The 22,419-nt window shown below is 47.1% G+C and overlaps 1 protein-coding gene across 1 annotated transcript in view; it reads left to right on the top strand.

The window, feature by feature from the left end:
* The first annotated feature begins 681 nt into the window (after positions 1–681).
* tmtops2b (teleost multiple tissue opsin 2b) overlaps positions 682–22,419 on the top strand; it is a 49,452-nt gene continuing 27,714 nt past the window's right edge. Inside the window, exon 1 of the mRNA XM_031800336.1 lies at positions 682–1,954. Within this exon, the coding sequence (XP_031656196.1) occupies positions 1,588–1,954 (367 nt within the window). The 5' untranslated portion in view covers positions 682–1,587. The remainder of the gene's footprint in view (positions 1,955–22,419) is intronic.

Below are 22,419 nucleotides of genomic sequence, written 5' to 3' on the forward strand. Positions count from 1 at the left end.
TCTCATCGCTGCAACTCCCGCATGTCCTCGGGAGAGACGAAGGTCGAGACCGTGCATCCTCCAAAACACAGCCCAGCCCAGCCCAGCCAAGCTTGAAACAATGCCCACTTAACCAATGTGTCGGAGGAAACACCTTGCAACTGTGTCAGCGTGCACTGCGCCCGGAGCGCAGGAGTCGCTAGTGCACGATCAGGCAGGGTCATCCCTGCCCTCCCCTAACCCGGACAACGCTGGGCTAATTGTGCGCCGCCCCATGGATCTCCCGTTCGCGGCCGGCGGCAATTGAGCCTGGACTCGAACCCATAATCGCTGCAGTGCCTTAGACCACTGCGCCACTCGGGAGCACCATCACCAAAGTTTTTTGTCAATGTTCCCAGTGGGCGCACATTGATTGAATCAACGTGGTTTCCACTTTATTTCAATTAAATTGTTGAACCAATTTGGAATAGATGTTGAATTGACTGACGGCTGTGCCCGGTGGGTTATTATTGTCACATAATTAAACTGACTTTCCTATGTTTACAACATTTAACCATGGATAATTTGGATTTGAAGGTAAAGTGTCCATTTATGCTTTGTATTGCAGAGCGCTGACGGCTAGGGTTCGATGCCAGTCGATTACTCGAGCAGGACGATTCTCTCTCTATCGTGACGTAAAATCTGGCTATAATAATCTGCACTGTACATGGAACGGAGGACTCTCAGGCTCGCGCGCCCTCACTGATCACTAAATTCAACAGTAGCAAAGGAGCGAGGTACACAAGAACTGAAGATGGGATTTAGATCACAAAGACAAAAGAGAGCCAATTTTTACAGTCGCCTGGCCATTGAATCAAAAAATAGAAATTGTATGCTATCTTGAACAAAAACATAAAACTGTAGGCTAAATCTAAAAGTATTTGGCAAGAAATCTGCCAAATTAAGATAAATGGTTAATGCGCTCTTAATGTATGTCGGTCAGCGATAATATAATGAAAAATAATTAATAATGTATTTTAGTAATTTCCTAGCAATTGGGAACAGTGTGTGAAACACGTTACGCACCCACCCTGTGACATTCGAGATTTGTGAATGAACGGTGAAGCCCGCGCGTAACGGCGATGGACACCCGGGACAAGCCTCGCTGCACACCCCGGGATTGCCTTGCACCATCGCCACGCAGTTGAGATATCACCTCCTCCAATCTTCAGTAGACTTGCTGGGACACAGTATCACCACAAGTATGTTGTTAGCTTGCACTTGTAAGAACGTTATTTGAAAAACACATTTTTTCCCCAGTGAAACTCAAAGCTAGAGAAAACTACCGCCGCGCAGTAGTCTAGTGGATGTGTTTTTGACGTAACAAAACTGTACTGATGGAAAGAGTAATATTTCACCGTGATTAACGGCGTGGATTAACGCGACAAGCTGTAGACTAGTCTATTAAACGGAGGTCTGGACATTATGTGAAGGGCTGACATGGGGGCGAGAGATAGAGAGACACATGGCCAGGTAATGATGGTATGAGCTCCGCGCGCACTGCTTGCCCCAACTCAGCCAAACGTCTCCCAGCCTGAGTAATATGAGCGTTCGTGAACATCATCCAGGATGTTTTCTGATCTGGCTGGCCTCAACTACACCTACAACGTGAGCGACGACCCGTTCAGTTTCCTGGACCGGGAGTGGCGCGACGCGCCGAAAGAGACTCTGTCCAGGACTGGCTTCATCGTGCTCTCTGTGTTCCTGGGCTTGATCATGACCTTCGGCTTCCTAAACAACTTCGTCGTACTGCTTCTCTTCTGCAAGTTTAAAACTCTGCGTACTCCGGTCAACATGCTCCTACTCAACATCAGCGTGAGCGACATGCTGGTGTGCACGTTCGGCACCACGCTCAGCTTCACCTCCAGTATCAAGGGAAAGTGGCTCCTGGGCCGCCACGGCTGCTTGTGGTATGGCTTCATCAACTCCTGCTTCGGTGAGTCGACCCGAGATGCGGCTCTACAGCCTAATAAAGGCTGTTAGTGAGAAATTAGAGCAAATTGATTCATGTATATTGGCAGTAAATCTGTTACCAATTTATTCCTTGGCCACAGACCTAGTGGCATAGCAGGATTTTCCAGTGGCTTTCACCAAGAAAGGTTCACATTTTCAAACAGATGAGGTTTAGTCCCAATTGGGCTTGCTCATGGTGAATCATTTTACAAGAATGTTACTTTTGACTAAAAGTATCAAATTCACTCAACATGTCATTTAAAACACATTTGTCAGTTTCACTTACTATACTAGGTTGAAAATACTTTAGATGAAGTTAACGCAACATGACATTCAGATATTATTTAACTTTTAAGGCAGCAGGGTAACAAACTTTTTAAAGTTGACTCAACAAATATTTTTTTACAGTGTTGTAGGGTTGCTGTATATTTACTCAGTTAATGGAACTTTAAACTTGTATCATCTTTAAAAAGTAATTCCATAGTCCTTATTAAATGTTTAGCCTGAACTAAAACCTTCAGATGGTTTAGCATGCCCTATTCATGTAGGTTCGTTTTATCTGGTCTTACTGCAAGAATTTCAACCGCTCTGGCAACTAAATCACTGGGTAGCAGCTTCTTATACTCAAATCAAGTTTTATTTGTTAAACTAGGCAAGTCAGTTAAGAACAAAATCTTATTTTCTATGACGGCCTAGGAACAGTGGGTTAACTGCCTCGTTCAGGGGCAGAATGACAGATTTGTACCTTGTCAGCTCGGGGATTCGATCTTGGAAACTTTCAGGATACTAATCCAACGCTCTAACCACTAGGCTACCTGCCTCTAACCACTAGGCTACCTGCCTCTAACCACTGCCTCTAACCACTAGGCTACCTGCCTCTAACCACTAGGCTACCTGCCTCTAACCACTAGGCTACCTGCCTCTAACCACTAGGCTACCTGCCTCTAACCACTGCCTCTAAACACTAGGCTACCTGCCTCTAACCACTAGGCTACTTGCCGCCCAGTTTTTTGGAATATTATTCTAAATGTCTTCAAATTAGTTATTTTCACAAAAATGAATAGCTAAAAGTTGTTTTCTAAATGTGTCCCCAACTTGTCACAATAATGCCAATGGAGCATTTCGAGTTTGTCTCTGTGTTGATGTCCAGATGCGCAATGTGCGTAATAGCCTACCCACTTAGCTGACTAAATTCTGACGGTGAGACGGGGTGTCGGCTAGTGGTTTTTGAAATGCGCTAAAGCAGAGCATAGGTTACAATGCACGGAGTAGTGAAGAAGGCATAGTCTACATCAAGCATCCAATATCATCAACACACTGTACTGTAAGCACACAATGCATTGTGTAATAAAACATAGAAGGCAAAGGCTACATACACTAAGGCATAATAATGATTATTTATTGGACTTATATATAGTATATATACAGTAACGGTTAGATACATTATACATTATGTGGATAAATGTTTGGATTATATATAAATCCATATAATTATTGTATTATATATAGTATATTTGCAGTGCCTTTGGAAGGTACTCAGACCTCTTGACTTTTTTCAACATCTTGTTACTTTACAGCCTTATTCTAAAATGGTTTAAATAAAACAAATGTCCTGATGTAACGGCTTTCTAGTGGTGAAGGAGAGTCGGACCAAACTGCAGCGTGTCGATTGCAATCCATATTTATTTAAACAAACGTAAACACGACTAAACACGAACACTACAAAAACAATAAACGAAACGAAAACCGAAAACAGCCTATACTTGTGTCAACTAACATCAAACAAGGACATCAGGACAAATAGGACAATCACCCACGACAAACTCAAAGAATATGGCTGCCTAAATATGGTTCCCAATCAGAGACAACGATAAACACCTGCCTCTAATTGAGAACCACTCCAGACAGCCATAGACTTTGCTAGATAACCCACTACGCTACAATCCCAATACTAACACCAAAACCCCAAGACAAAACACACCCCAATACAAAAACCCCATGCCACACCCTGGCCTGACCAAATACATAAAGATAAACACAAAATACTTTGACCAGGGCGTGACACCTGAGCAATTTACACACAACACCATATAATGACAAAGTGAAAACAGGTTTTTAGAAATGTTTGCAAATGTATAAAAAACAACAACTGAAATACCTTATTTACATAAGTATTCAGACCCTTTGTTATGAGACTTTATCTCAGGTGCATTCTGTTTCCATTGATTATCCTTGAGATGTTTCTACAACTTGGAGTCCACCTGTGGTAAATTCCGTTGATTGGACATGATTTGGAAAGGCACACACCTTTCTATATAAGGTCCCACAGTTGACAGTGCATGTCAGAGCAAAAACCGAGCCATGAGGTCAAAGGAATTGTCCATAGAGCTCCGAGACAAGATTGTGTCGAAGCACAGATCTGGGGAAGTGTACGAAAAAATATTTGCAGCATTGAAGATCCCCAAGAACACAGTGGCCTCCATCGTTCTTAAATGGAAGAAGTTTGTAACCACCAAGACTCTTCCTAGAGTTTGCCACCCAGCCAAACTGAGCAATCGGGGGAGAAGGGTCTTGGTCAGGGAGGTGACCAAGAACCCGATGATCACTCTGACAGAGCTCTAGAGATCCTCTGTGGAGATGGGAGAACCTTCCAGAAGGACAACCATCTATGCAGCACTCCACCAATCAGGCCTTTATGATAGAGTGGCCAGATGGAAGCCACTCCTCAGTAAAAGGCACATGACAGCCCACTTGGAGTTTGCCAAAAGGCACCTAAAGACTCTCAGACCATGAGAAACAAGATTCTCTGGTCTGATGAAACCAAGATTGAAGTCTTTGGCCTGAATGCCAAGCGTCACGTCTCGAGGAAACCTGGCACCATCCCTACGGTGAAGCATGGTGGTGGCAGCATCATGCTGTGGGGATGTTTTTCAGCGGCAGGGACTGGGAGACTAGTCAGGATCGAGGCAAAGATGAACAGCGCAAAGTGCAGAGAGATCCTTGATGAAAACCTGTTCCAGAGAGCTCAGAACCTCAGACTGGGGCGAAAACTTTTGACCGGTAGTATAAATATATATATATATATGTGTGTGAATTTATATATAGTCCAATCATTTATCTAATAATTTATATTGTTCGGATTGATATTTACATATTAAGTAAACATTTAATTTAATAGTCAGAGTCAGCAGAACAGAGGTTGCTGTCCTTATTCTCCCAGGGACCACAACAACACAAAAGTGCCATGTGGACTGAGGTTAGAGCTCCAACATAAGACATTATATTTCCTGCTGAGGAGCTTTTAGCCATGTGGGCTGCAGTCTGCAGACTCTTAAGTCTCTTTGGACAGATGTATTTTCTCCCCTTTTGAAGTGGCCAAGAAAATCCGAAATTATTCCCAGACCTAGTGCTGTTGCTATAGGTCTGGGATGTCTGAGATGACTCCCTTGCTATAACAAGACACGTGGTTCTGGCTGAGATTTGGCAAATGTCACAACGAGTTATCTGAATTCTGTGCTAACCATCCCGGCCATTTCCTGAACTGAGATTGGCAGTAACATGGCCATGGTCCGTTTATATACACAAATGCTATGAGCTTTTTGAGGAGTGTGGCGTGAAGAAAGAAACTCCACATGGTCATGCTTTTCAAGTGGACTACTGACTCTTTGATTTCATTTATTTCGGTAATGTTATGCAGAAAAACCCATCCTCTCTTCCGTGTGATGTGTTCAACTCCATCTAGGCTTTGAAGTAAAACCATTTGCTTTGGGTCATCCAAATTAGCAAACAGGCTAATCAAAGGAATAGCTATTTGTAACGACATCCGTTACTCTGAGGAGGGTTGCTGGGGAAGCCAAACCACTGGGCACACACTGGTTGAATCAACGTTATTTCCACGTCATTTCAATGAAATGATGTTGAACTAATGTGGAATATACATTGAATTGACGCCTGTGCCCAGTGGAAAGGGTCCTTCTGTCTCAAACAGAGTGCAGAGATCCTTGGTAGGAGGTGGCAGAGTGAAGTGAAGAAGGTCTGAATGAGAGATTGGGAAAAAATTATGTTCTGGAGCATAGCGTAGAATATAGCAATTTGAATGCACAGTATTGGAGTAGGAGAAGTACTTGGAAAAGGAAATTCTCACTAGAGTAAAAAGGCATTTCTGTCATATTAAATAGAGTTATTAAATCAAATCAAAATGTATTTGTCACATGCGCCATCAACCAACAGTGCAGTTTAAGAAGTAGCATGAAGAAAATATTTACTAAATAAACAAAAGTTTAAAAAATCGAATCAGTCAAAAGGCAACACAAGAACTGCACATAACAATATACAGGGGTACCGGTACCGAGTCAATGTGCAGGGGTACCGGTACCGAGTCAATGTGCAGGGGTACCGGTACCGAGCCAATGTGCAGGGGTACCGGTACCGAGTCAATGTCCTTTTTCTATATTCCACAATCAGCTCCTTTGTCTTTCTCACATTAAGAGAGAGGTTGTTGACCTGGCACCCCTCCTGTGCTCCCTGGTCACCCACGACTACAAGGCCAAACACCAAACACTAAGCAGGCACCTCTGATTGCCCCAGTGTTGAGGATCGGCGTGGCAGATGTGTTGTTGCCTACAATTACCACCTGGGGGTGGCCCATCAGGAAGTCCAGGATCCAGTTGCAGAGGGAGGTGTTTAGTCCCAGGGTCCTTAGCTTAGTGATGAGATTTTTGGGCACTATGGTGTTGAACGCTGAGCTGTAGTCAATGAACAGCATTCTCACATAGGTGTTATTTTTTACAGGTGGGAAAGGGCAGTGTGGAGTGCAGTTGAAATTGCGTCATCTGTGGATCTGTTGGGGCGGTATGCGAATTGGGGTGGGTCTAGGGTTTCTGGCATGATGATGTTAATGTGAGCCATGACCAGCCTTCCAAAGCACTTCATGGCTACCGACGTGAGTGCTACGGGCGGTAATCATTTAGGCAGGCTACCTTTTCTGTCTTGGGCACAGGGACTATGGTGGTCTGTTTGAAACATGTAGGTATTACAGACTCAGTCAGGGAGAGATTGAACATGTCAGTTGGTCTGCGCATGCTTTGAGTACACGTCCTGGTAACCCATCTGGCCCCGCATATTTTTGGTGAATGTTGACCTGTTTAAAGGTCTTGCTCACATTGGCTACGTAGAGTGTGATCACACAGTTATCCAGAACAGCTGGTGCTCTCATACATGTGTCAGTGTTCCTTGCCTCAAAGCGAGCATAAAAGGCATTTTGCACATCCCGTAGGTGCGAGTGACTGGGCAGCTCATGGCTGGGCTTCCCTTTGTAGTACCTAATCGTTTTTACGCCCTGCCACATCCGACGAGTGTCAGAGCCGGCGTAGTAGGATTCAATCTAGGAGGCAGTTAACATTATTATAAAGATTTATTTTCTTCTTGCTCAGCTCATCTCAGGCCAGTGTATAGATCTTCCCGCTGCCTCAGATTTTCATGTTTCTGTGGACTTGAATTCTTGATCTACAGTCACTAAATATGTGTCAGATATTGTTTTAACACAAAAGTGGAGAGAGAACTACATAAGTGAGCTTGGAAAATCTTTTAAGGTTGTATGTATTTTAAAATCATTCAAGGCGATAACGAGTGTGCTGAGAGTCAGGAAGCAAGTTCAGGGAGTGAGTGTTTTATTAAATAAAAGAAACAATGAACAAGAAACAAACAACGCACCGACATGAAAACAGAGTCAATAACACCTGAGGAAAGAACCAAGGGGAGTGACAGATATAGGGAAGATAATCAAGGAGGTGAAGGAGTCCAGGTAAGTGTCATGAGGCGCAGGTGTGCGAGACGATGGTGACAGGTGTGCAGGATATTCAGCAGCCTGATGACCTAGAGGCCGGAGAGGGATTATACGTGACAAATGCAGTGTACCAGTGAATTTTCTGTCCTTCAGTGAAATTGATTCGCATCTCAACTACACACACACACACAGGAGGAAGAATAATGGTCCGGGGCTGTTTTTCATGGTTCGGGTTTGGCCCCTTAGTTCCAGTGAAGGGAAATCGTAACATTAGAGCTTACAGTGACATTCTAGACAATGCTTCCAACTTTGTGGTAACAGTTTGCGGAAGGCCCTTTCATGTTTAGGAATGACAATGCCCCCGTGCACAAAGCGAGGTCCATACAGAAATAGTTTGTCGAGATCGGTGTGGAAGAACTTGACTGGCTTGCACAGAGCCCTGCCCTCAATCCCATCTAAGATCTTTGGGATGAATTGGAACGCCGACTGCGAGACAGGCCTAATCGCCCAACATCAGTGCCTAACCTCACTAATGCTCTTGTGGCTGAATGGAAGCAAGTCCCCTAAGCAATGTTCCAACATCTAGTAGAAAGCCTTCCCAGAAGATTGGAGGCTGTTGAAGCAGCAACGGGGGGACCAACTCCCTATTAATGCTCATGATTTTGGAATGAGAGGTTCGACGAGCAGGTGTCCACATACCTTTGGCTTTTGTACATCCCTGAAATTGCAACCGTGAAGAAACAGCAGGTGGATGTCTTCATGAAGAGTGAGGAAAGGTTTGAAGTGAATAAAAAAAAATCCTTCCCTATTCGTTTCCACTCCGCTATCTAACTCAGACAAGCAGGGAATATCTAATTCTTTCCATAAGGCCAACCCCAAGGCTTTAAAAAGGAATATTTGAAGATATTCTCGGTTATATCCTCCTTTCTCATTATTCTCACTTCCACTGTGACCGGATTGGACTTTCTCTGAACTCAGGGAACATGTCTTTGGGTTTGGCTGCTGCTTCTACTCTCACAAACATGTGTTTGACTGTCTCTCACTGACACGTCTGTCTGTGTTTGACGGTCTCTCACTGACATGTCTGTCTGTGTTTGACGGTCTCTCACTGACATGTCTGTCTGTGTTTGACTGTCTCTCACTGACATGTCTGTCTGTGTTTGACTGTCTCTCACTGACACGTCTGTCTGGGTTTGACTGTCTCTCACTGACACGTCTGTCTGTGTTTGACGGTCTCTCACTGACACGTCTGTCTGTGTTTGACGGTCTCTCACTGACATGTCTGTCTGTGTTTGACGGTCTCTCACTAACACGTCTGTCTGTGTTTGACGGTCTCTCACTGACACGTCTGTCTGTGTTTGACGGTCTCTCACTGACATGTCTGTCTGTGTTTGACGGTCTCTCACTAACACGTCTGTCTGTGTTTGACGGTCTCTCACTGACACGTCTGTCTGTGTTTGACAGGTTCCTCCAGGGGGAAACGGCTCAAACACCCAACGAGCTGTGTCTTGCTAAAATGAAAATAGTATGAAATAGTGTCGTGAAATTGTAAGAAGATGTGTGTGCAGGCTTGCGTGTGAGCTATAAATCAAGATAATTCAATGTATTTTGAAAGATGAGACATTGATGATTATAATAAATACCGCTTTGATGTAGGTTTGTGTTCCAAACAAAACAACTATAAGTGTACGTGCTCTAGTTCCTCAACAACACAGCTAGGAGAGAAACAAATATATAGAGAGAGTTGAAGACTTATTTGAGTCATAAAAGTGCATTCAAATGACTTAGGAGCTGCACACTTTGGAGAGGGGTTGTCACGTATACTCCCTCTCTGACCTCTAGGTCACCAGACTGCTGATTGTTACACACACCTGTCACCATCGTCACGCCAACCAGCACTTATTGACACTCACCTTGACTTCATCACCTTGTATTACCGGTCCTCTTTATGTCACACCCTTTGGTTCCTTCCCCAGGTGTTATGGTTTCTGTATCTGTTTCATGTCGGTGCGTTGTTCGTGGTTTGTTCATGTTCATTTATATATTAAATGTATTCACTTCCTGAACTTCCTTCCCTAGTGTCAGCATGCATCTTTATAGGGGTGTGGCCACTTAGTCCTCAAACCATCACTCAAACCCTCGTAATTGTTTTGTCTTATGTTACACCCACCCCACATGTTGCAGGTTATTGTTATCATGTTACTGAATGCATCCAAAGTATTTTCACATTTCCTTATCATCATATGCGGCAAAAAGTACAGTAAATGCAAAATGCATGTAAAATCAACAGTGTAAAGGTTGGATTCAGTCGTGTGTCAGGTGAACTGTTGTGTACTCACCTTTGGTCTAGTCATTTTCCCATTATCTCTAAACTGTTGCCTTTCAATTATTACCATGGTTATGCATATGCTTTTCATATTTCTTCTGTAAGAAACATTTAAATATAGCCCTTATCCATATAGGCCAAGAGTTAAAGGGTTAATGACTTCTAATTACTTAATGACTTGTAAATACTTAATGACTTCCCACAATTTTATGTCAGATATAATCGCGCCTCTGGTCAATATTGACCAATTACAGACTTTGGAAGTCTATTACAGTCTATTGGCCAATTACCGTATTTTAAAAGCTTAAACCAAAACAGAATCCACATGCTTCTTAGGAATGACTCTGAACGTTATTGCTTGTTCAGAAGCAGAAATATGGCATTCATATCTGAAGTTGGCCAAGTTCATATCTATGTATGACTTATCCAATGTTTGTCTCTCACACTGTCTTTTCCCACCAATTAAAACATTTCTCACTTCATCACTCCATACTCTCCCCTCCCTCACTCTTGGCTCTTTACCACTCCACATTTCATTTACTGTTCATTTCTTCATGTGACACACACACACACACACACACACACACAGAGTTTTGGATGGGGATTGACTGAAGTGGGTGGGAGAGATGGAGAAGAAAGAGATGGAGAAGAAAATGAAAAGAGAAGGGGTGAGAAAGGTAGAGGAGTGGATAGAGGAAACGGGTGGATAGAGGAGAGGGGTGGTAAGAGGAGAGGGGTGGTAAGAGGAGAGGGGTGGTTGGAAGAGATGGATGGTTGGAGGAAATGGATGGTAAGAGGAGATGGGTGGCAGAAAGGGAGATGGGTGGTAAGAGGAGAGGGGTGGTTGGAGGAGAGGGGTGGTTGGAAGAGATGGATGGTTGGAGGAAATGGGTGGTAAGAAGAGATGGGTGGTTAGAGAAGAGGGGTGTTTGGAGGAGAGGGTGGTTAGAGAAGAGGGGTGGTTGGAGGAGAGGGTGGTTGGAGGAGACGGGTGGTTGGAGGAGAGGGGTGGTTGGAAGAGAGGGGTGGTTGGAAGAGATGGATGGTTGGAAGAGATGGATGGTTGGAGGAAATGGGTGGTAGGAAGAGATGGGTGGATAGAGGAGATGGGTGGTTAGAGAAGAGGGGTGGTTGGAGGAGAGGGTGGTTAGAGAAGAGGGGTGGTTGGAGGAGAGGGTGGTTGGAGGAGACGGGTGGTTGGAGGAGATGGGTGGTTAGAGGAGATGGGTGGTTAGAGAAGAGGGGTGGTTGGAGGAGAGGGTGGTTGGAGGAGACGGGTGGTTGGAGGAGACGGGTGGTTGGAGGAGATGGGTGGAAAGAGGAGATGGTTGGCAGAAAGGGAGATGGGTGGTTAAAGGAGATGGGTGGTTAGAGGAGAGGGGTGGAAAGAGGAGATGGGTGGCAGAAAGGGAGATGGGTGGTTAGAGGAGATGGGTGGTTAGAGGAGAGGGGTGGTTGGGAGAGATGGGTGGTTAGAGGAGATGGGTGGTTGGAGGAGAGGAGTGGTTGGAGGAGATGGGTGGTTGGAGGAGATGGGTGGTTGGAGGAGAGGAGTGGTTAGAAGAGATGGGTGGAAAGAGGAGATGGGTGGTAAGAGGAGATTGGTGGCAGAAAGGGAGAGGGGTGTTAGAGGAGATGGGTGGTTAGAGGTAATGGGTGGATAGAGGAGATGGGTGGATAGAGAAAAGGGGTGGTTGGAGGAGATGGGTGGTTAGAAGAGATGGGTGGAAAGATGAGATGGGTGGTTAGAGGTAATGGGTGGATAGAGGAGATGGGTGGTTAAAGAAGAGGGGTGGTTGGAGGAGAGGGGAGGTAAGTGGAGATGGGTGGCAGAAATGGAGAGGGGTGGTTAGAGGAGTGGGGTGGTTGGAGTATATGGGAGTTTGGAGGACATGGGTGGTTGGAGGACATGGGTGGTTGGAATTGATGGGTTTTTAGAGGGGAGGGGTGGATAGAGGAGATGGGTGGTTAGATGAGATGGTTGGATAGAGGAGGTGGGTGGTTAGAGGAAAGGGGTTATTAGAGGAGAGGGTGGCTGGTGGAGAAGGGTGGACAGAGGAGATGGGAGGTTGGAGGAGATGGGTGGTTAGAAGAGAGGGTTGGATAGAGGAGGTGTGTGGTTAGAGGAGATGGGTGGCAGACAGGGAGAGGAGTGGTTAGAGGAGATGGGTGACAGAAAGGTAGACGGGGGGTTAGAGGAGATGGGTTATTAGAGGAGATGGGTGATTCGCGGAGATGGGTAGATAGAGTAGATGGGTGGTTAGAGGAGATGGGTGGTTCGAGGATATGGGTGGTTAGAGGTGATGGGTGGTTGGAGGAGATGGGTGGTTGGATGAAATGGGTGGTTCGAGGAGATGGGTGGTTTGAGGTGATGGGTGGTTGGTGGAGATTGGTGGTTAGAGAAGAGGTGTGGTTAGAGGAGAGGGGTGGATGGAGGAGAGGGGTGGTTAGAGGAGAGGGAGGTAAGTGGAGATGGGTGGCAGAAAGGGAGAGGGGTGGCTAGAGGAGTGGGGTGGTTGGAGTATATGGGAATTTGGAGGACATGGGTGGTTGGAGGAGAGGGGTGTTTGGATGACATGGGTGGTTAGAGGACTTGGGTGGTTGAGGAGATGGGTGGTTGGATTAGATGGGTTTTTAGCGGGGAGCGGTGGATAGAGGAGATGGGTGGTTAGATGAGATGGTTGGATAGAGGAGGTGGGTGGTTGGAGAAGGGTGGTTGGAGGAGATGGGTGGTTGGAGGAGATGGGTGGTTAGAAGAGAGGGTTGGATAGAGGAGGTGTGTGGTTAGAGGAGATGGGTGGCAGACAGGGAGAGGAGTGGTTAGAGGAGATGGGTGACAGAAAGGTAGACAGGGGTTTAGAGGAGATGGGTTATTAGATGAGATGGGTGGTTTGAGGAGAAGGGTGGATAGAGGAGATGGGTGGTTCGAGGAGATGGGTAGATAGAGTAGATGGGTGGTTAGAGGAGATGGGTGGTTAGAGGAGATGGGTGCTTCTACACCTGCATTGCTTGCTGTTTGGGGTTTTAGGCTGGGTTTCTGTACAGCACTTTGAGATATCAGCTGATGTACGAAGGGCTATATAAATAAATTTGATTTGATTTTGATTTGGTTCGAGGTGATGGGTGGATAGAGGTGATTGGTGGTTGGTGGAGATTGGTGGTTAGAGAAGAGGTGTGGTTAGAGGAGAGGGGTGGATAGAGGAGAGGGGAGGTAAGTGGAGATGGGTGGCAGAAAGGGGGAGGGGTGGTTAGAGGAGTTGGGTGGTTGGAGTATATGGGAGTTTGGGGGACATGGGTGGTTAGAGGACATGGGTGGTTGGAGGAAATGGGTGGATGGAGGAGATGGGTGGTTAGAGGAGATGGGTGGTTAGAGGAGATGGGTGGCAGACAGGGAGAGGAGTGGTTAGAGGAGATGGGTGACAGAAAGGTAGACAGGGGTTTAGAGGAGATGGGTTATTAGAGGAGATGGGTGGTTTGAGGAGAAGGGTGGATAGAGGAGATGGGTGGTTAGAGGAGATGGGTGGTTTGAGGAGAAGGGTGGATAGAGGAGATGGGTGGTTTGAGGATATGGGTGGTTGGATGAAATGGGTGGATGGAGGAGATGGGTGGTTAGAGGAGATGGGTTGTTGGAGGAGATGGGTGGTTCGAGGAGATGGGTGGTTAGAGGAGATTGGTGGTTGGTGGAGATTGGTGGTTAGAGAAGAGGTGTGGTTAGAGGAGAGGGGTGGATAGAGGAGAGGGGTGGTTAGAGGAGAGGGGTGGTAAGTGGAGATGGGTGGCAGAAAGGGAGAGGGGTGGTTAGAGGAGTGGGGTGGTTGGAGTATATGGGAGTTTGGAGGACATGGGTGGTTAGAGGAGAGGGGTGGTTGGAGGAGAGGGGTGTTTGGACGACATGGGTGGTTAGAGGACATGGGTGGTTGAGGAGATGGGTGGTTGGATTAGATGGGTTTTTAGAGGAAAGGGGTGGATAGAGGAGATGGGTGGTTAGATGAGATGGTTGGATAGAGGAGGTGGGTGGTTGGAGAAGGGTGGATAGAGGAGATGGGTGGTTAGAGGAGAGGGTGGTTGGTGGAGAAGGGTGGATAGAGGAGATGGGAGGTTGGAGGAGATGGGTGGTTAGAAGAGAGGGTTGGATAGAGGAGGTGTGTGGTTAGAGGAGATTGGTGGCAGACAGGGAGATGAGTGGTTAGAGGAGATGGGTGACAGAAAGGTAGACGGGGGTTTAGAGGAGATGGGTTATTAGAGGAGATGGGTGGTTTGAGGAGAAGGGTGGATAGAGGAGATGGGTGACAGAAAGGTAGACAGGGGGTTAGAGGAGATGGGTTATTAGAGGAGATGGGTGGATAGAGGAGGTGTGGATAGAGAAGATGGGTGGTTAGAGGAGATGGGTGGTTCGAGGAGATGGGTAGATAGAGTAGATGGGTGGTTAGAGGAGATGGGTGGTTAGAGGAGATGGGTGGTTAGAGGAGATGGGTGGTTCGAGGAGATGGGTGGTTAGAAGAGAGGGTTGGATAGAGGAGGTGTGTGGTTAGAGGAGATTGGTGGCAGACAGGGAGAGGAGTGGTTAGAGGAGATGGGTGACAGAAAGGTAGACGGGGGTTTAGAGGAGATGGGTTATTAGAGGAGATGGGTGGTTTGAGGAGAAGGGTGGATAGAGGAGATGGGTGACAGAAAGGTAGACAGGGGGTTAGAGGAGATGGGTTATTAGAGGAGATGGGTGGATAGAGGAGGTGTGGATAGAGAAGATGGGTGGTTAGAGGAGATGGGTGGTTCGAGGAGATGGGTAGATAGAGTAGATGGGTGGTTAGAGGAGATGGGTGGTTAGAGGAGATGGGTGGTTCGAGGTGATGGGTGGTTCGAGGAGATGGGTGGTTAGAGGAGAGGGGTGGTAAGAGTAGATGGATGGCAGAAAGGTAGATTGGAGATTAGAGGAGATGGGTGGTGAGAGGAGATGGGTGGTTTGAGGATATGGGTGGCAGGAAGGGATAGGGATTGTTAGAGGAAATGGGTGGATAGAGGGAATAGGTGGTTAGAGAAGATGGGTGGATAGAGGAGACAGGTGATTGGAGGAGATGGCTGGTAGGAGGAGATGGCTGGCAGAAAGAGACATGGGTGGTTAGAAGAGAAGGTTGGTTAGAGGGGGTGGTTAGAGGATACAAATGGCTGTTGATACAAACAGCAAAAGGTGAAGACCTTAGATTGTTCATCTCTCCTACACACTGCACTCTACAGGGTAAGACAGAGGAGAGAGCCTAGTACAATGCCCTTTGTACAACACACATGCATGCTTGCAAGCACACACAGACACACAAAAACACACAGAGACACGTGCGGCAGGGTAATCTCTGTTTTTTAAATCCAGATTATAGGCAGAATAGGTCTCAGCTGCAAGGGAGGCCAGATAAATCTCTATGATGATCAATTTTATTGCCTCAGATATTTACACTAAACCTCTTCCATCCAGCTGTGGCAGAAAAACAGATTTTTTTCAGATTCTGATTTGCTGGAATTCAATTCAATTTGCATAGTGGGAGACCTGGCACTGCCAAACAAATCACATTATTGCCTGCCCAACATCAAAGTGCATTTTTAGTAATCAGAGCGAGCCAGGCGGAGGCATAGGTTTTAATAGCCAGATGGTGGGACAGAGACCTTCCCATCAAAGAGTAGCAGATATACATCCTGGTTGTTTATTTCAGGCTATATATACCACATTTAAGGTGCAGGCTAAATAACTGCTTAGATGCCCATAGAATGTTAATTAAGAACCCTTTGAACCACTGGTAACCCAACAGAACCCCACAGTGCTGGAGGATGTGTTGTGGTAAAACTCTGCAGAGAAAAACTCAGAGAACAAAAAAACTCCTCATCACTCCTTAAAACAGAGTTAAGTAGTCAGGAGGAATGAACATTGAACAAGGACAAATAAACACAAACAAAGTTAAATAAACAGTAATAAAAGTTGACATGTACAGTCGTGGCCAAAAGTTTTGAGAATGACACAAATATTAATTTTCACAAAGTTTGCTGCTTCAGTGTCTTGAGATAATTTTGTCAGATGTTACTATGGAATACTGAAGTATAATTACAAGCATTTCATAAGTGTCAAAGGCTTTTATTGACAATTACATGAAGTTGATGCAAAGAGTCAATATTTGCAGTGTTGACCCTTCTTTTTCAAGACCTCTGCAATCCACCCTGGCATGCTGTCAATTAACTTCTGAACCACATCCTGACTGAAGCCCATTATAGCATAATCAATGCTTGGAGTTTGTCGGAATTTGTGGGGTTTTGTTTGTCCACCCACCTCTTAAGGATTGACCACAAGTTCTCAATGGGATTAAGGTTTGGGGAGTTTCCTGGCCATGGACCCAAAATATCGATGTTTTTGTTCCCGAGCCACTTAGTTATCACTTTTGCCTTATGGCAAGGTGCTCCATCATGCTAGAAAATTCATTGTTCGACATCAAACTGGTCCTGGATGGTGGGAGAAGTTGCTCTCGGAGGATGTGTTGGTACCATTCTTTATTCATGTCACGCCCCTGACCTTAGAGAGCCTTTTTATGTTTCTATTTGGTTTGGTCAGGGTGTGATTTGGGTGTGCATTCTATGTTGTTTATTTCTAGGTTTTGTGTTTCTATGTTTTGGCCCGGGTATGGTTCTCAATCAGGGACAGGTGTCTATCGTTGTCTCTGACTGGGAATCATACTTAGGCAGCCTGTTTTACCACCTTAGGTTGTGGGATGTTGTTTTTTGTTAGCTCTGTGTCGCCTTCAGAATGTGACGTTCATGGTTCTTTTGTTTGGTGTTCGGATTAAATAAAGAATCATGAACACGTACCGCGCTGCACCTTGGTCCACTTCTTCCGACGAGCGTTAAAATTCATGGCTGTGTTCTTAGTCAAAATTGTGAGTGAACCCACTCCCTTGGCTGAGAAGCAACCCCACACATGAATGGTCTCAGGATGCTTTACTGTTGGCATGACACAGGACTGATGGTAGCGCTCACCTCGTCTTCTCCGGACAAGCTTTTTTCTGGATGCCCCAAACAAATCGGTAAGGGGATTCATCAGAGAAAACGACTTTACCCCAGTCCTCAGCAGTCCAATCGCTGTACCTTTTGCAGAATATCAGTCTGTCCCTGATATTTTTCCTGGAGAGAAGTGGCTTCTTTGCTGCCCTTCTTGACACCAGACCATCCTCCAAAAGTCTTCTCCTCACTGTGCGTGCAGATGCACTCACACCTGCCTGCTGCCATTCCTGAGCAAGCTCTGTACTGATGGTGACCCGATCCCGCAGCTGAATCAACTTTAGGAGACGGTCCTGGCGCTTGCTGGACTTTCTTGGGCACCCTGAAGCCTTCTTCACAGCAATTGAACCGCTCTCCTTGAAGTTCTTGATGATCTGATAAATGGTTGATTTAGGTGCAATCTTACTGGCAGCAATATCCTTACCTCTGAAGCCCTTTTTGTGCAAAGCCATGATGACGGCATGTGTTTCCTTGCAGTTAATCGTGTTTGACAGAGGAAGAACAATGATTCCAAGAACCACCCTCTTTTGAAGCTTCCAGTCTGTTATTCGAACTCAATCAGCATGACAGAGTGATCTCCAGCCCTGTCCTCGTCAACACTCACACCTGTGTTAACAAGAGAATCACTGACATGATGTCAGCTGGTCCTTTTATGGCAGGGCTGAAATGCAGTGTGTTACGGTTTTCTTCCTGGGAAGGAGAGGAGGACCAAAATGCAGCGTGGTTATGGTTGAACATCTTTAATACAGATGATAACGTATATACAAAATAAGAAAACGTGGAAAACCGAAACAGTCCTAACTGGTGCAAAACACAGAGACAGGAAACAATCACCCACAAAATACCCAAAGAATATGGCTGCCTAAATATGGTTCCCAATCAGAGACAACGATAAACACCTGCCTCTGATTGAGAACCACTCTAGGCAACCATAGACTTACCTAGAATACTACACTGAACACAACCCCATCAATCTACAAAAAACCCTAGACAAGACAAACACATAATCACCCATGTCACACCCTGCCTAACCACAATAATAAAGAAAACACCAAATACTAAGGCCAGGGTGTGACAGTACCCCCCCTCAAAGGTGCGGACTCCCGGCCGCACACCTAAACCCATAGGGGAGGGTCTGGGTGGGCGTCTGTCCACGGTGGCGGCTCTGGCACGGGACGTGGACCCCACTCAAACACAGTCTTAGTCAGCTTACTTAGCGTCCCTTGAGTGGCGACCCTCGCCGCCGACCTTGGCCTAGTAACCTTAACAAAGGGCCCACCTGGACTGAGGGTGCCTCATTACTGAGGAAGCTCAGGCCTGAGGGGTAGCTCAGGCCTGAGGGGTAGCTCAGGCCTGAGCGGTAGCTCAGGACTGAGAGGTAGCTCAGGACTGAGTGGAAGCTCAGGACTGAGTGGAAGCTCAGGACTGAGAGGAAGCTCAGGACTGAGAGGAAGCTCAGGACTGAGCGGAAGCTCAGGACTAAGAGATAGCTCAGGCAGGTTGACGGCTCTGGCAGATCCTGGCTGAATGGCGGTTCTGGCAGATCCTGGCTGACTGGCGGCTCTGGCAGATCCTGGCTGACTGGCGGATCCTGGCTGAATGGCGGATCCTGGCTGAATGGCGGATCCTGGCTGAATGGCGGCTCTGGCAGATCCTGGCTGAATGGCGGTTCTGGCAGATCCTGGCTGACTGGCGGCTCTGGCAGATCCTGGCTGACTGGCGGATCCTGGCTGAATGGCGGATCCTGGCTGAATGGCGGATCCTGGCTGAATGGCGGCTCTGGCAGATCCTGGCTGACTGGCGGCTCTGGCAGATCCTGGCTGACTGGCGGCTCTGGCAGATCCTGGCTGACTGGCGGCTCTGGCAGATCCTGGCTGAATGGCGGTTCTGGCACATCCTGGCGGCTCTGGCGGATCCTGGCTGACTGGCGGATCCTGGCTGAATGGTGGATCCTGGCTGAATGGCGGTTCTGGCAGATCCTGGCTGACTGGCGGCTCTGGCAGATCCTGGCTGACTGGTGGATCCTGGCTGACTGGCGGCTCCTGGCTGACTGGCGGATCCTGGCTGACTGGCGGCTCTGGAAGATCCTGGCTGACTGGCAGCTCTGGCTGATCCTGGCTGAATGGCGGTTCTGGCAGATCCTGGCTGACTGGTGGATCCTGGCTGACTGGTGGCTCCTGGCTGAATGGCGGATCCTGGCTGACTGGCGGCTCTGGAAGATCCTGGCCGACTGGCAGCTCTGGCTGAATGGCGGTTCTGGCAGATCCTGGCTGACTGGCGGCTCTGGCAGATCCTGGCTGACTGGCGGATCCTGGCTGACTGGCGGCTCCTGGCTGACTGGCGGATCCTGGCTGACTGGCGGATCCTGGCTGACTGGCGGCTCTGGCAGATCCTGGCTGACTGGCGGCTCTGACAGATCCTGGCTGACTGGCGGCTCTGGCAGATCCTGGCTGACTGGCGGCTCTGGCTGATCCTGGCTGACTGGCGGCTCTGGCAGATCCTGGCTGACTGGCGGCTCTGGCAGATCCTGGCTGACTGGCGGCTCTGGCAGATCCTGGCTGACTGGCGGCTCTGGCAGATCCTGGCTGACTGGCGGCTCTGGCAGATCCTGGCTGACCGGCGGCTCTGGCAGATCCTGGCTGACTGGCGGCTCTGGCTGCTCCATGCTGACTGGCGGCTCTGGCGGCTCATGACAGACGGGAGACTCTGGCGGCTCATGACAGACGGGAGACTCTGGCGGCTCATGACAGATAGGCAGCTCAGGCAGCGCTGGGCAGATGAGCAGCTCAGGCGACGCTGGAGAGGAGAAAGGCTCTGGCAGCGCTGGACAGGCGAAGCGCACTGTAGGCCTGGTGCGGGGAGCTGCCACCGGAGGGCTGATGCATGGAGGTGGTACTGGATAGACCGGACCGTGCAGGCGCACTGGAGCTCTTGAGCACCGAGCCTGCCCAACCTTACCTGCTTGAATGCTCCCGGTCGCCCTGCCAGTGCGGCGAGGTGGAATAGCCCGCACTGGGCTGTGCAGGCGAACCGGGGACACCATGCGTAAGGCTGGTGCCATGTATGCCGGCCCAAGGAGACGCACTGGAGACCAGATGCGTAGAGCCAGCTTCATGGCACCTGGCTCAATCCAGGGTCCTTTCCCGTCTAGGATCTCCTCCCATGTCCAGGAGTCTTGATTCCTCTGCCGCTGTTGCTGCTGCCCGTTACCACGTTGCTTGGTCCTTGGTTGGTGGGTGATTCTGTTACGGTTTTCTTCCTGGGAAGGAGAGGAGGACCAAAAGGCAGCGTGGTTTTGGTTGAACATCTTTAATAAAGATGATAACGTGAACAATATACATATACAAAATAAGTCCTAACTGTCTTAACTGGTGCAAAACACAGAGACAGGAAACAATCACCCACGAAATACCCAAAGAATATGGCTGCCTAAATATGGTTCCCAATCAGAGACAACGATAAACACCTGCCTCTGATTGAGAACCACTCTAGGCAACCATAGACTTACCTAGAATACTACACTGAACACAACCCCATCAATCTACAAAAACCCCTAGACAAGACAAACACATAATCACCCATGTCACACCCTGCCTAACCACAATAATAAAGAAAACACCAAATACTAAGGCCAGGGTGTGACACAGTGGAAATGTTTTTGGGGGATTCAGTTCAGTTGCATAGCAAAGAGGGACTTTGCAATTAATTGCTATTTATCTGATCACATAACATTCTGGAGTATATGCAAATTGTCATCATTACAAACTGAGGCAGCAGACTTTGAGAAAATTAATATTTCTGTCAAAACTTTTGGCCACAATTGTAGTGTCACCCATCATTACTATTTAGGGAGAGATGCTATGGCTTCAGTTCAGTGCTGCATAGTTGGTGCAGTGTTCCAGTGGTGGGCAAAGTGTTTGGCTCGAGGGCCACATCGGGATTTAGAAACAGAGGGCAGCATGTCATTTTTCTTTATCGAGTTGTTAGTCAAAATCAGTTTTCAGGCCAGAAAAAGGGAAGTTATTTGAAAATACACAGAGTATACCAAACATTAGGAACACCTTCCTAATATTGCGTTGCAACAAGGATGCTGGCCCATGTTGACTCCAATGCTTAACATAGTTGTGTCAAGTTGGCTGGATGTCCTTTGGGTGGTGGACAATTCTTGTTACACACGGGAAACTATTGAGTGTGAAAACTCCAGCAGCGTTGCAGTTCTTGACACAAACCAGTGTGCCTGGCACCTACTACTAGCATACCCCGTTATTAAAGGTACATAAATATGTTGTCTTGCCCATTCACCCTGAATGGCACACATACACAGTCCATGTCTCAATTGCCTATATCTATACTGATTGAAGTGGATTTAACAAGTGACATCAATAAGGGATCCTAGCTTTCACTTGGTCAGTCTATGTCATGGAATGACACAATTAAGCACTATCATACATTCATATGTAGTTTTGTTAAGTATTTAAAAGTATTTAAAAGCTTCCTGAAGTATTGGACAGGAGTACTCTGTATTATGTAGTATTACACACAGACTAATGACTCCTCTGTAATAGAGTTCCATTTCCCCGTTTGACTGCTAGGTTTTATGGGTATTATAACACCTCTACTGTTAATTTGACATTTTTTGATTGGACCTTTATTTAACCAGGTAGGCCAGTTAAGAACAAGTACAGTGTGGCTCTATGGACACTCACATTCTCTCTGTTTCCCTGTATCTTTTATCTTTATTAATTTACTGTTTCACTAACTTTATAATCAAATATAACCAGTATTTAGGTTTTGAATGGCCAGCAGTTCCTCCTCCACCACCACCAGCCTTTATTCTTAAAATGGATATCAGATGGAACGCTAGAAAAAAAAGGGAGCAGGATAGGCAGGATAAAATTGACTGAGCGGATACATTTTTGGGGGGCTGTCACGAGTCCGACCGAGGGTGGCTTCCCTTCCCGGTCGGGTGGCGCTTGGCGGTCGTCGTCACCAGCCTATTAGCTGCCACTGATTGTCTTTCCTCCCCCTCCTTGTATGTTTATTGGTAGCACCTGTTTGTGATGATTAGTTGGGCTTCTTTAGACAGCCGGCCCGCCTGTTTGTTGTGGGGGATTAATTATTGTAACCTTCGGCTCTGTAGTAGAGGAACGTGTTAGTTCCTGGTCGTGCATTTCTCAGTTGTACATTTTTCATTCCCCGTGTATGGGGCCGTTATTATTGTGAGCACCCTGTGGTGCGTTGGTGCATTAAAGAGCACAGCATTGCACTCTCTGTCTCCTGCGTCTGACTCCACACCCACGACACCCGG

Source organism: Oncorhynchus kisutch, linkage group LG2, assembly GCF_002021735.2.
Source record: "Oncorhynchus kisutch isolate 150728-3 linkage group LG2, Okis_V2, whole genome shotgun sequence".
Taxonomy (NCBI): Eukaryota; Metazoa; Chordata; class Actinopteri; order Salmoniformes; family Salmonidae; genus Oncorhynchus; species Oncorhynchus kisutch.